Source organism: Bombina bombina, chromosome 2 (genome assembly GCF_027579735.1).
Source record: "Bombina bombina isolate aBomBom1 chromosome 2, aBomBom1.pri, whole genome shotgun sequence".
Taxonomy (NCBI): domain Eukaryota; kingdom Metazoa; phylum Chordata; class Amphibia; order Anura; family Bombinatoridae; genus Bombina; species Bombina bombina.
The window spans coordinates 1,411,061,275-1,411,075,195 of record NC_069500.1 but is presented as its reverse complement, the minus strand read 5'-3'; the positions used below and the strand labels follow the sequence as shown (position 1 = coordinate 1,411,075,195).

The 13,921-nt window shown below is 43.4% G+C and overlaps 1 protein-coding gene across 2 annotated transcripts in view; it reads left to right on the top strand.

Moving 5' to 3' along the window:
- The window catches only part of EXOC6B (exocyst complex component 6B), a 1,420,949-nt gene that overhangs the window by 291,899 nt on the left and 1,115,129 nt on the right, over window positions 1–13,921 (top strand). For both annotated transcript variants that reach the window (XM_053704356.1, XM_053704355.1), the window contains exon 5: window positions 2,873–2,918. In XM_053704356.1, coding sequence (XP_053560331.1) covers window positions 2,873–2,918 — 46 coding nt within the window. The remainder of the gene's footprint in view (window positions 1–2,872; window positions 2,919–13,921) is intronic.

Here is a 13,921-nt window from a genome sequence, read left to right as displayed (position 1 = left end):
TTATATCTGCTGTTTTTTACCCTTTCTTCTGCTAGTGAAATAATACAGTGCTTTTTGTGTGTACAAATGTAGCCATGCCTCGTGATGCCTTTCTTTTTTTAAAAGGACAGTAAAGACCTTGGGATTTTTATATAACCTGTTTAGTTATCAAGAATGAAACAACCAATATATTTTCATTATTCATTTTGCCCCCTTTTCATGTAATTTCCTTCTAAAAATGTAGCAATTTCTAATTCCCAGAACTTAAACTGCACCCTGTTGACATCTAAAGACTAACCATGCTACATATATGTCCCTAAAAACCGTGATTATCCTTGTTATCCGCAGACTAAAGCCCAGATTGTCTTCTCCAAATAAGGCAAAAGGGTGGGTGGAGTTTGGCTATTGAAAAATATTTGCAGTAAAAAAATGTTAATTAGTTTTAAAACTTTTAGACTTGGCTGATATGTTATTTTATAGCAACACAACAGAAATATCTGTGATTATAAGGTGCTTACTGTGCCTTTAAGTGTATTTAGGAAACATCCTATAAAACCTTTTTTTGGTGTTTGTACGTGTGTTGTTGTTGGTTTGCTTCTGTATTGTGACCAGTGTAGGGTCTGATGTCTCTTTGCAAATGAGAGGTTCAGCGTGTTCCCCTGATTGCTCCTGCTGGCCTGGGATAGTGAGACTGTAAGCACCCTGACTAAAGTGATATGATACAGTGAGACTGTAAGCACCCTGACTATAGTGATATAATGTATACTGTAGTGAGACTGTAAGCACCCTGACTATAGTGATATAATGTATACTGTAGTGAGACTGTAAGCACCCTGACTATAGTGATATGATGTAGTGACTGCAGTGAGTCTGTAAGCACCCTGATTATAGTGATATGATACAGTGAGACTGTAAGCACCCTGACTATAGTGATTATGTATACTGTAGTGAGACTGTAAGCACCCTGACTATAGTGATATGATACAGTGAGACTGTAAGCACCCTAACTAGTGATATGATGTAGTGACTGCAGTGAGACTGTAAGCACCCTGACTATAGTGATATGATGTAGTGACTGCAGTGAGACTGTAAGCACCCTGACTATAGTGATATGATGTAGTGACTGCAGTGAGACTGTAAGCACCCTGACTATAGTGATATGATGTAGTGACTGCAGTGAGACTGTAAGCACCCTGACTATAGTGATATGATGTAGTGACTGCAGTGAGACTGTAAGCACCCTGACTATAGTGATATGATGTAGTGACTGCAGTGAGACTGTAAGCACCCTGACTATAGTGATATGATGTAGTGAGACTGTAAGCACCCTAACTATAGTGATATGATGTAGTGACTGCACTGAGACTGTGAGCACCCTGACTATAGTGATATGATGTAGTGACTGCAGTGAGACTGTAAGCACCCTGACTATAGTGATATGATACAGTGAGACTGTAAGCACCCTAACTATAGTGATATGATGTAGTGACTGCAGTGAGACTGTAAGCACCCTGACTATAGTGATATGATGTAGTGACTGCAGTGAGACTGTAAGCACCCTGACTATAGTGATATGATACAGTGAGACTGTAAGCACCCTAACTATAGTGATATGATGTAGTGACTGCACTGAGACTGTGAGCACCCTGACTATAGTGATATGATGTAGTGACTGCAGTGAGACTGTAAGCACCCTGACTATAGTGATATGATGTAGTGACTGCAGTGAGACTGTAAGCACCCTGACTATAGTGATATGATGTAGTGACTGCAGTGAGACTGTAAGCACCCTGACTATAGTGATATGATGTAGTGACTGCAGTGAGACTGTGAGCACCCTGACTATAGTGATATGATGTAGTGACTGCAGTGAGACTGTGAGCACCCTGACTATAGTGATATGATGTAGTGACTGCAGTGAGACTGTGAGCACCCTGACTATAGTGATATGATGTAGTGACTGCAGTGAGACTGTGAGCACCCTGACTATAGTGATATGATACAGTGAGACTGTAAGCACCCTGACTATAGTGATATGATGTAGTGACTGCAGTGAGACTGTAAGCACCCTGACTATAGTGATATGATGTAGTGACTGCACTGAGACTGTGAGCACCCTGACTATAGTGATATGATGTAGTGACTGCAGTGAGACTGTAAGCACCCTGACTATAGTGATATGATGTAGTGACTGCACTGAGACTGTGAGCACCCTGACTATAGTGATATGATGTAGTGACTGCACTGAGACTGTGAGCACCCTGACTATAGTGATATGATGTAGTGACTGCAGTGAGACTGTAAGCACCCTGACTATAGTGATATGATGTAGTTACTGCAGTGAGACTGTAAGCACCCTGACTATAGTGATATGATGTAGTGACTGCAGTGAGACTGTAAGCACCCTGACTATAGTGATATGATGTAGTGACTACAGTGAGACTGTAAGCACCCTGACTATAGTGATATGATGTAGTGACTGCAGTGAGACTGTAAGCACCCTGACTATAGTGATATGATGTAGTGACTGCAGTGAGACTGTAAGCACCATGACTATAGTGATATGATGTAGTGACTGCAGTGAGACTGTAAGCACCCTGACTATAGTGATATGATGTAGTGACTGCAGTGAGACTGTAAGCACCCTGATTATAGTGATATGATACAGTGAGACTGTAAGCACCCTGATTATAGTGATATGATGTAGTGACTGCAGTGAGACTGTAAGCACCCTGATTATAGTGATATGATACAGTGAGACTGTAAGCACCCTGATTATAGTGATATGATGTATACTGGAGTGGCTGCATACACATGTTTACAGAACTTCTAGAGATGTTAGTATTTGTGTTTTGTAGTTTTATTCACAATAATTGTTTTTCTTTTTGGGCAGTTCTGGAGATGTACAGCAAGCTGCGTGTGCAAATGAAGACCAAAAGGTATAGTACTATTGTAATTTTCACCTTAAGATGTTCTATACATGAATACAACTTGTGCAAAATAATAACTGCGTTTACTTCTGTTCTCAAGAGGCAGAGAGACGGATTTTCCATATTTGATGAGGCGCAGACATTGAAGCCATAAATGTTTGTCTGCCAGGGTCTGCTTCACTGTGCAGTTGTCTTTCCAAGGCTGGAAGGAACTACAGTTGAAAACAAGTTCAATACGTAGCCAAATGGTTATTATTTTATTTTGTTGATTTAAATACTTGTCTCAAGGCCATCACTTGTTTTTTTTTAATAAAATGTACTTGTAGATCACAAGCTCATTATTTTCAGTCATGTTGCATTTTTGCAGTTGAAAGCTTAACAGTACAGTCTACTTGACTTTTTTTCATCTAAAAGGGGAGGAGAGTCCACGGCTTCATTCATTACTTTTGGGAATAAAGAAGCTGGCCACCAGGAGGAGTCAAAGACACCTCAGCCAAAGGCTTAAATACCTCCCCCACTCCTCTCATCCCCCAGTCATTTCTCCAACATTGGTGTATCCGGTCCACGGCGTCATCCTTACTTGTGGGATATCTCTTCCCCAACAGGAAATGGCAGAGAGTCCCAGCAAAGCTGGCCATATAGTCCCTCCTAGGCTCCGCCCACCCCAGTCATTCTCTTTGCCGTTGCACAGGCAACATCTCCACGGAGATGGTTAAGAGTTTTTTGGTGTTTAAATGTAGTTTCTCCTGTTAAGTGTAGTCAGTCCACGGGTCATCCATTACTTATGGGATATTAACTCCTCCCTAACAGGAAGTGCAAGAGGATCACCCAAGCAGAGCTGCTATATAGCTCCTCCCCTCTACGTCACACCCAGTCATTCTCTTGCACCTAACTAATAGATAGGATGTGTGAGAGGACTGTGGTTGTTAAACTTAGTTTTTATCTCTTCAATCAAAAGTTTGTTATTTTAAACGGCACCGGAGTGTGTTGTTTTTTCTCAGGCAGCATTAGAAGAAGAATCTACCTTAGTTTGTGTATGATCTTAGCGGACGTAACTAAGATCCATTTGCTGTTCTCGGCCATTCTGAGGAGCGAGGTAACTTCAGAACAGGGGACAGCGGGCAGGTTCACCTGCAAGGAGGTATGTTGCAGTATATTATTTTCTAAGGAATGGAATTGACTGAGAAAATACTGCTAATACCGATGTAATGTAAGTACAGCCTTAAATGCAGTAGTAGCAACTGGTATCAGGCTGATATGTATGTATGTTTACACTTAAGTATTTCTGGGGAATGGCACTTCACTGGGAAAATACTGTATACATATAACTTTTAGCCTAATCTGCAGTGTGAGCGGCTAGCAGCAGGCTTTTTAATAACATTTCATAAATTATATTTTAAACGTTTACTGGCATGTTAATCGTTTATTGATCTGAGGTACTTGGTGAAAAATTGTTTTGGGCGATTTTCCACATGGCTGTCGTTTGTTTTTGAATTAAAACAGTTTTACTGAGCTTCCCTCACTGTTGTATTATAAGTGGGAGGGGCCTATTTTGGCGCTTTTACTGCGCATTAGAAATTCAGTCACAGTCTGCCTTTTTCTCCCTGCGTGATCCAGGACGTCTCTACAGAGCTCAGGGGTCTCCAAAACTAGTTTTGAGGGAGGTAATCACTCACAGCAGACCTGTGAGACTGTGCTTTGACTGTGATAAAAACGCTTATATTTTCAATTGTTATCCGTTTTTTTGATATTAAGGGGTTAATCATCCATTGCTAGTGGGTGCAATCCTTTGCTAAATTAATGCATTTACTGTGAAAATTTGGTTTCTATAACTAATCCGGTTCATTGTTATTTCAACTGTGACAGTTTTTGTGTGCTTCTTAAAGGCGCAGTAACGTTTTTTATATTGCTTGCAAATTTATTTGAAAAGTATTTTCCAAGCTTGCTAGGCTAATTGCTAGTTTGTTTTAACATGTCTGACACAGAGGAATCTCTTTGTGCAATATGTTCAAAAGCCAAGGTGGAGCCCAATAGAAATTTGTGTACTAATTGCATTAATGCTACTTTAAATAAAAGCCAATCTGTACATTTTAAGAAAATTTCATCAGACAACGAGGGGAAAGTTATGCCGACTAACTCTCCTCACGTGTCAGTACCTGCATCTCCCGCTCGGGAGGTGCGTGATATTGCGACGCCAAGTACATCAGGGCGGCCATTACAAATCACTTTACAGGACATGGCTAATGTTATGACTGAAGTTTTATCTAAATTACCAGAACTTAGAGGTAAACGCGACCACTCTGGGGTGAGAACAGAGTACGCTGATAATGTTAGAGCCATGTCTGATACTGCGTCACAAATGGCAGAACATGAAGACGGAGAGCTTCATTCTGTGGGTGACGGATCTGATCCAAATAAACTGGACTCAGACATTTCAAATTTTAAATTTAAGCTTGAGAACCTCCGTGTATTATTAGGGGAGGTATTAGCGGCTCTGAATGATTGTAACACGGTTGCAATCCCAGAGAAATTATGTAGGCTGGATAGATACTATGCGGTACCGGTGTGTACTGACGTTTTTCCTATACCGAAGAGGCTTACAGAGATTATTACCAAGGAGTGGGATAGGCCCGGTGTGCCCTTTCCCTCCCCTCCTATATTTAGAAAAATGTTTCCAATAGACGCTACCACACGGGACTTATGGCAGACGGTCCCTAAGGTGGAAGGAGCAGTTTCTACTCTGGCTAAGCGTACCACTATCCCGGTGGAGGATAGCTGTGCCTTTTCAGACCCAATGGACAAAAAGTTAGAGGGTTACCTTAAGAAAATATTTACTCAACAAGGTTTTATATTACAACCCCTCGCATGCATTGCGCCTGTCACGGCTGCGGCGGCATTTTGGTTTGAGTCTCTAGAAGAGACCATTAGCTCAGTTCCATTGGATGAAATTATAGACAAGCTTAGAGTCCTTAAGCTAGCTAATTCATTTATTTCTGATGCCGTAGTACATTTAACTAAGCTTACGGCTAAGAATTCCGGATTCGCGATTCAGGCGCGCAGAGCGCTGTGGCTAAAATCCTGGTCAGCCGATGTGACTTCTAAATCTAAATTGCTTAACATACCTTTCAAAGGGCAGACATTATTTGGGCCCGGTTTGAAAGAAATTATTGCTGACATTACTGGAGGTAAGGGCCATGCCCTGCCTCAAGACAGAGCCAAACCAAGGGCTAGACAGTCTAATTTTCGTGCCTTTCGTAACTTCAAGGCAGGAGCAGCATCAACTTCCTCCGCTCCAAAACAGGAAGGAACTGTTGCTCGTTACAGACAGGGCTGGAAACCTAACCAGACCTGGAACAAGGGCAAGCAGGCCAGAAAACCTGCTGCTGCCCCTAAGACAGCATGAAGTGAGGGCCCCCGATCCGGAAACGGATCTAGTAGGTGGCAGACTTTCTCTCTTCGCCCAGGCTTGGGCAAGAGATGTCCAGGATCCCTGGGCGTTAGAGATCATATCTCAGGGATATCTTCTGGACTTCAAAGCTTCTCCTCCAAAAGGGAGATTTCATCTTTCAAGGTTGTCAACAAACCAGACAAAGAGGCGTTTCTACGCTGTGTACAAGATCTTTTGCTAATGGGAGTGATCCACCCGGTTCCGCGGTCGGAACACGGACAAGGGTTTTACTCAAATCTGTTTGTGGTTCCCAAGAAAGAAGGAACCTTCAGACCAATCTTGGATTTAAAGATCCTAAACAAATTCCTAAGAGTTCCATCGTTCAAAATGGAAACTATTCGGACAATCTTACCCATGATCCAAAAGGGTCAGTACATGACCACAGTGGATCTAAAGGATGCGTACCTTCACATACCGATTCACAAGGATCATTAACGGTACCTAAGGTTTGCCTTCCTAGACAGGCATTATCAGTTTGTAGCTCTTCCCTTCGGGTTAGCTACGGCTCCAAGAATCTTTACAAAGGTCCTGGGCTCTCTTCTGGCGGTACTAAGACCGCGAGGAATAGCGGTAGCTCCGTACCTAGACGACATTCTGATACAAGCGTCAAATTTCCAAACTGCCAAGTCTCATACAGAGTTAGTTCTGGCATTTCTAAGGTCGCATGGGTGGAAGGTGAACGTAGAAAAGAGTTCTCTATTGCCACTCACAAGAGTTCCCTTCTTGGGGACTCTTATAGATTCTGTAGAAATGAAAATTTACCTGACAGAGGACAGGTTAACAAAACTTCTCAATGCTTGCCGTGTCCTTCATTCCATTCAACACCCGTCAGTGGCTCAATGCATGGAGGTAATCGGCTTAATGGTAGCGGCAATGGACATATAGTACCTTTTGCACGCCTGCATCTCAGACCGCTGCAATTGTGCATGCTAAGTCAGTGGAATGGGGATTACTCAGATTTGTCCCCTATGCTGAATCTGGATCAAGAGACCAGAGATTCTCTTCTATGGTGGCTTTCTCGGCCACATCTGTCCAGGGGGATGCCCTTCTGCAGGCCAGACTGGACAATTGTAACAACAGACGCCAGCCTACTAGGTTGGGGCGCTGTCTGGAATTCCCTGAAGACTCAGGAATCATGGACTCAGGAGGAGAGTCTCCTTCCAATAAACATTCTGGAATTGAGAGCAGTTCTCAATGCCCTTCTGACTTGGCCTCAGTTAGCAACTCTGAGGTTCATCAGGTTTCAGTCGGACAACATCACGACTGTGGCTTACATCAACCATCAGGGAGGGACAAGGAGTTCCCTAGCGATGATGGAAGTTTCAAAGATAATTCGCTGGGCAGAGTCTCACTCTTGCCACCTGTCAGCGATCCACATCCCAGGCGTGGAGAACTGGGAGGCGGATTTCCTAAGTCGCCAGACTTTTCATCCGGGGGAGTGGGAACTTCATCCGGAGGTCTTTGCCCAAATACTTCGACGTTGGGGCAAACCAGATATGGATCTCATGGCGTCTCGCCAGAACGCCAAGCTTCCTTGTTACGGGTCCAGATCCAGGGACCTGGGAGCGGTCCTGATAGATGCTCTGACAGCACCTTGGACTTTCAAGATGGCTTATGTGTTTCCACCATTCCCGATGCTTCCTCGATTGATTGCCAGGATCAAACAGGAGAAAGCATCAGTGATTCTAATAGCGCCTGCGTGGCCACGCAGGACCTGGTATGCAGATCTAGTGGACATGTCATCCTGTCCACCTTGGTCGCTGCCTCTGAGTCAGGACCTTCTAATTCAGGGTCCTTTCAAACATCAAAATCTAATTTCTCTGAAGCTGACTGCATGGAGATTGAACGCTTGATTTTATCAAAGCGTGGATTTTCGGAGTCAGTAATTGATACCTTAATACAGGCTAGGAAACCTGTTACCAGGAAAATTTACCATAAGATATGGCGTAAATATTTACACTGGTGCGAATCCAAGAGTTACTCATGGAGTAAGGTTAGGATTCCTAGGATATTGTCTTTTCTACAAGAAGGTTTAGAAAAGGGTTTATCTGCAAGTTCTTTAAAGGGACAGATCTCAGCTCTGTCCATCCTTTTACACAAACGTCTGTCAGAAGTTCCAGACGTTCAGGCTTTTTGTCAGGCTTTGGCCAGGATTAAGCCTATGTTCAAGACTGTTGCTCCACCGTGGAGCTTAAACTTAGTTCTTAACGTTTTACAGGGTGTTCCGTTTGAACCCCTTCATTCCATTGATATCAAGCTGTTATCTTGGAAAGTTCTGTTTTTAATGGCTATTTCCTCGGCTCGTAGAGTCTCTGAGTTATCGGCCTTACATTGTGATTCTCCTTATCTGATTTTTCATTCAGACAAGGTAGTTCTGCGTACTAAACCTGGGTTCTTACCTAAGGTAGTCACTAACAAGAATATCAATCAAGAGATTGTTGTTCCATCATTGTGCCCTAACCCTTCTTCAAAGAAGGAACGACTTCTGCACAATCTAGACGTAGTCTGTGCCCTGAAATTTTATTTACAGGCAACTAAACATTTTCGTCAAACTTCTTCTCTGTTTGTCGTTTATTCTGGACAGAGGAGAGGTCAAAAAGCATCTGCTACCTCTCTCTCTTTTTGGCTTCGTAGCATAATACGTTTAGCCTATGAGACTGCTGGACAGCAGCCTCCTGAAAGAATTACAGCTCATTCTACGAGAGCTGTGGCTTCCACGTGGGCCTTTAAGAATGAGGCCTCTGTTGAACAGATTTGCAAGGCTGCAACTTGGTCTTCTCTTCATACTTTTTCCAAATTTTACAAATTTGACACTTTTGCTTCTTCTGAGGCTGTTTTTGGGAGAAAGGTCTTCAGGCTGTGGTTCCTTCCGTGTAAAGATCCTGCCTGTCCCTCCCGTCATCCGTGTACTTTTAGCTTTGGTATTGGTATCCCATAAGTAATGGATGACCCGTGGACTGACTACACTTAACAGGAGAAAACATAATTTATGCTTACCTGATAAATTCCTTTCTCCTGTAGTGTAGTCAGTCCACGGCCCGCCCTGTTTTTTATGGCAGGTCTAAAATTTAAATTAAACTCCAGTCACCACTGCACCCTATAGTTTCTCCTTTCTCGTTTGGTTTCGGTCGAATGACTGGGTGTGACGTAGAGGGGAGGAGCTATATAGCAGCTCTGCTTGGGTGATCCTCTTGCACTTCCTGTTAGGGAGGAGTTAATATCCCATAAGTAATGGATGACCCGTGGACTGACTACACTACAGGAGAAAGGAATTTATCAGGTAAGCATAAATTATGTTTTTTATTCTTCTATTAAGTGTTTGTTATTTTAAAATAGTGCTGGTATGTACTATTTACTCTGAAACAGAAAAGGATGAAGATTTCTGTTTGTGAGAGGAAGATGATTTTAGCAGACAGTAACTAAAATCGATTGCTGTTTCCACATAGGACTGTTGAGATGAAGTAACTTCAGTTGGGGGAAGCAGTTATCAGACTTTTCTGCTTAAGGTATGACTAGCCATATTTCTAACAAGACGATGTAATGCTGGAAGGCTGTCATTTCCCCTCATGGGGACCGGTAAGCCATTTTCTTAGTCAAACAAACAGAATAAAGGGCTTAATATGGGCTAAAAAACTGGTAGACATTTTTATGGGCTAAATCGATTGCTTTATTTGGGCATTTTATTCATATTTATGCTGACAATTTGCATTTATAAACTTGGGGAACGTTTATTAAACGGCAGGCACTATGTTAGACACCTTTTCCAGTCAGGGGGCCTTCCTAGTTGTAGACTGAGCCTCATTTTCGCGCCATTACTGCGCAGTTGTTTTTTTTAGAGCAGGGCATGCAGATGCATGTGTGAGGATCTGAAATTTGCTGGAAAAGCTTCTAGAAGGCGTCAATTGGTATCGTATTCCCCTCTGGGCTTGGTTGGGTCTCAGCAAAGGCTATAGCTGGGACTGTATAGGGGTTAAATTTGTAAACAGCTCTGGTTCCGTTATTTTAAGGGTTAAAGCTCTGAAATTGCCCAAGATGATTCCTCAGATGAGGGGAGTAAACATGATACTACATCATCTCCTATTGTGTCTACACCAGTTTTGCCCACACAGGAGGCCCCTAGTACATCTAGTGCGCCAATGCTTATTACCATGCAACAATTAACGGCTGTAATGGATAACTCCATAGCAAATATTTTATCCAAAATGCCTACTTATCAGAGAAAGCGCGATTGCTCTGTTTTAAACACTGAAGAGCAGGAGGGCGCTGATGATAATTGTTCTGTCATACCCTCACACCAATCTGAAGGGGCCATGAGGGAGGTTTTGTCAGATGGAGAAATTTCAGATTCAGGAAAAATTTCTCAACTAGCTGAACCTGATGTTGTGACATTTAAATTTAAATTAGAACATCTCCACGCACTGCTTAAGGAGGTGTTATCTACTCTGGATGATTGTGACAACTTGGTCATTCCAGAGAAATTATGCAAGATGGACAAGTTCCTAGAGGTTCTGGTGCACCCCGACGCTATCGAAGATAGTTGTGCTTTCAAAGATCCTATGGATAAAAAATTGGAAGGTTTGCTTAAAAAGATTTTTGTACAGCAAGGTTACCTTCTACAACCCATTTCGTGCATTGTTCCTGCCACTACAGCAGCGTGGTTCTGGTTCGAGGAACTAGAAAAGTCGCTCAGTAGAGAGACTCCATATGAGGAGGTTATGGACAGAGTTCACGCACTTAAATTGGCTAACTCTTTTATTTTAGATGGCGCTTTGCAATTAGCTAGATTAGCGGTGAAAAATTCAGGGTTTGCTATCGTGGCGCGCAGAGCGCTTTGGCTAAAGTCTTGGTCAGCGGATGTGTCATCCAAGAGAAAATTGCTTAACATCCCTTTCAAAGGTAAAACTCTATTTGGACCAGAATTGAAAGAGATTATTTCAGACATCACTGGGGGAAAGGGCCACGCCCTTCCACAAGATAGGCCTTTCAAGGCCAAAAATAAGTCTAATTTTCGTTCCTTTCGCAATTTCAGGAACGGACCGGCCTCTAATTCTGCATCCTCTAAGCAAGAGGGTAATGCCTCACAACCCAAACCAGCCTGGAAACCGATGCAAGGCTGGAACAAGGGTAAGCAGGCCAAGAAGCCTGCCGCTGCTAACAAAACAGCATGAAGGAGTAGCCTCCGATCCGGGACCGGATCTAGTGGGGGGCAGACTCTCTCTCTTTGCTCAGGCTTGGGCAAGAGATGTTCAGGATCCCTGGGCGCTAGAAATAGTTTCTCAAGGTTATCTCCTGGAATTCAAGGAACTACCCCCAAGGGGAAGGTTCCACATGTCTCACTTATCCTCAAACCAAATAAAGAGACAGGTGTTCTTACATTGTGCAGAAGACCTGTTAAAGATGGGAGTGATACACCCAGTTCCAATAAAGGAACAAGGAATGGGATTTTATTCCAATCTGTTCGTAGTTCCCAAAAAAGAGGGAACTTTCAGACCAATTTTGGATTTGAAGATCCTAAACAAATTTCTCAGGGTACCATCGTTCAAGATGGAAACCATTCGAACGATTCTACCCACTATCCAGGAAAGTCAATTTATGACTACCGTGGATCTAAAGGATGCGTACCTACATATTCCTATCCACAAAGAACATCATCAGTTCCTAAGGTTCGCTTTTCTGGACAAGCATTACCAGTTTGTGGCCCTCCCATTTGGGTTAGCCACTGCTCCAAGGATTTTCACAAAGGTGCTAGGGTCCCTTCTAGCGGTTCTAAGACCGAGGGGCATTGCAGTGGTACCTTACTTGGACGACATTCTAATACAAGCGTCGTCCCTGTCAAAAGCAAAGGCTCATACAGACATCGTTCTGGCCTTTCTCAGATCACACGGATGGAAGGTGAACATAGAAAAAAGTTCTCTGTCTCCGTCGACAAGAGTTCCCTTCTTGGGAACAATAATAGATTCCTTAGAAATGAGGATTTTTCTGACAGAGGTCAGAAAATCAAAACTTCTAAGCTCTTGTCAAGTTCTTCATTCTGTTCCTCGTCCTTCCATAGCACAGTGCATGGAAGTAGTAGGGTTGATGGTTGCAGAAATGGACATAGTTCCTTTTGCACGAATTCATCTAAGACCATTACAACTGTGCATGCTCAAACAGTGGAATGGGGACTATACAGACTTGTCTCCAATGATTCAAGTAGATCAGAAGACCAGAGATTCACTCCGTTGGTGGCTGACCCTGGACCATCTGTCCCAGGGAATGAGCTTCCGCAGACCAGAGTGGGTCATTGTCACGACCGACGCCAGTCTAGTGGGCTGGGGCGCGGTCTGGGAATCCCTGAAAGCTCAGGGTCTATGGTCTCAGGAAGAGTCTCTTCTCCCGATAAACATTCTGGAACTGAGAGCGATATTCAATGCTCTCAGGGCTTGGCCTCAACTAGCAAAGGCCAGATTCATAAGGTTCCAATCAGACAACATGACGACCGTTGCGTATATCAATCATCAGGGGGGAACAAGGAGTTCCCTGGCGATGAAAGAAGTGACCAAAATAATTCAATGGGCGGAGGATCACTCCTGCCACCTGTCTGCGATCCACATCCCAGGTGTGGAAAACTGGGAGGCGGATTTTCTAAGTCGTCAGACATTCCATCCGGGGGAGTGGGAACTCCACCCGGAGATCTTTGCCCAAATAACTCAATTATGGGGCATTCCAGACATGGATCTGATGGCGTCTCGTCAGAACTTCAAGGTTCCTTGCTACGGGTCCAGATCCAGGGATCCCAAGGCGACTCTAGTAGATGCACTAGTAGCACCTTGGACCTTCAACCTAGCTTATGTATTTCCACCGTTTCCTCTCATTCCCAGGCTGGTAGCCAGGATCAATCAGGAGAGGGCCTCGGTGATCTTGATAGCTCCTGCGTGGCCACGCAGGACTTGGTATGCAGACCTGGTGAATATGTCATCGGTTCCACCATGGAAGCTACCTTTGAGACAGGACCTTCTTGTTCAGGGTCCATTCGAACATCCAAATCTGGTCTCCCTCCAGCTGACGGCTTGGAGATTGAACGCTTGATTCTATCGAAGCGTGGGTTTTCAGATTCTGTGATAGATACTCTGGTTCAGGCCAGAAAACAGGTAACTAGAAAGATTTACCATAAAATATGGAAAAGATATATCTGTTGGTGTGAATCCAAAGGATTCCCATGGAATAAGATAAAAATTCCTAAGATTCTCTCCTTTCTACAAGAAGGTTTGGAGAAAGGATTATCTGCAAGTTCTCTAAAGGGACAGATCTCTGCTTTATCTGTCTTACTACACAAAAGACTGGCAGCTGTGCCAGATGTTCAAGCATTTGTTCAGGCTCTGGTTAGGATCAAGCCTGTTTACAGACCTTTGACTCCTCCCTGGAGTCTAAATCTAGTTCTTTCAGTTCTTCAAGGGGTTCCGTTTGAACCTTTACATTCCATAGATATTAAGTTACTATCTTGGAAAGTTTTTTGTTTTTGGTTGCAATTTCTTCTGCTAGAAGAGTTTCAGAGTTATCTGCTCTGCAGTGTTCTCCGCCCTAT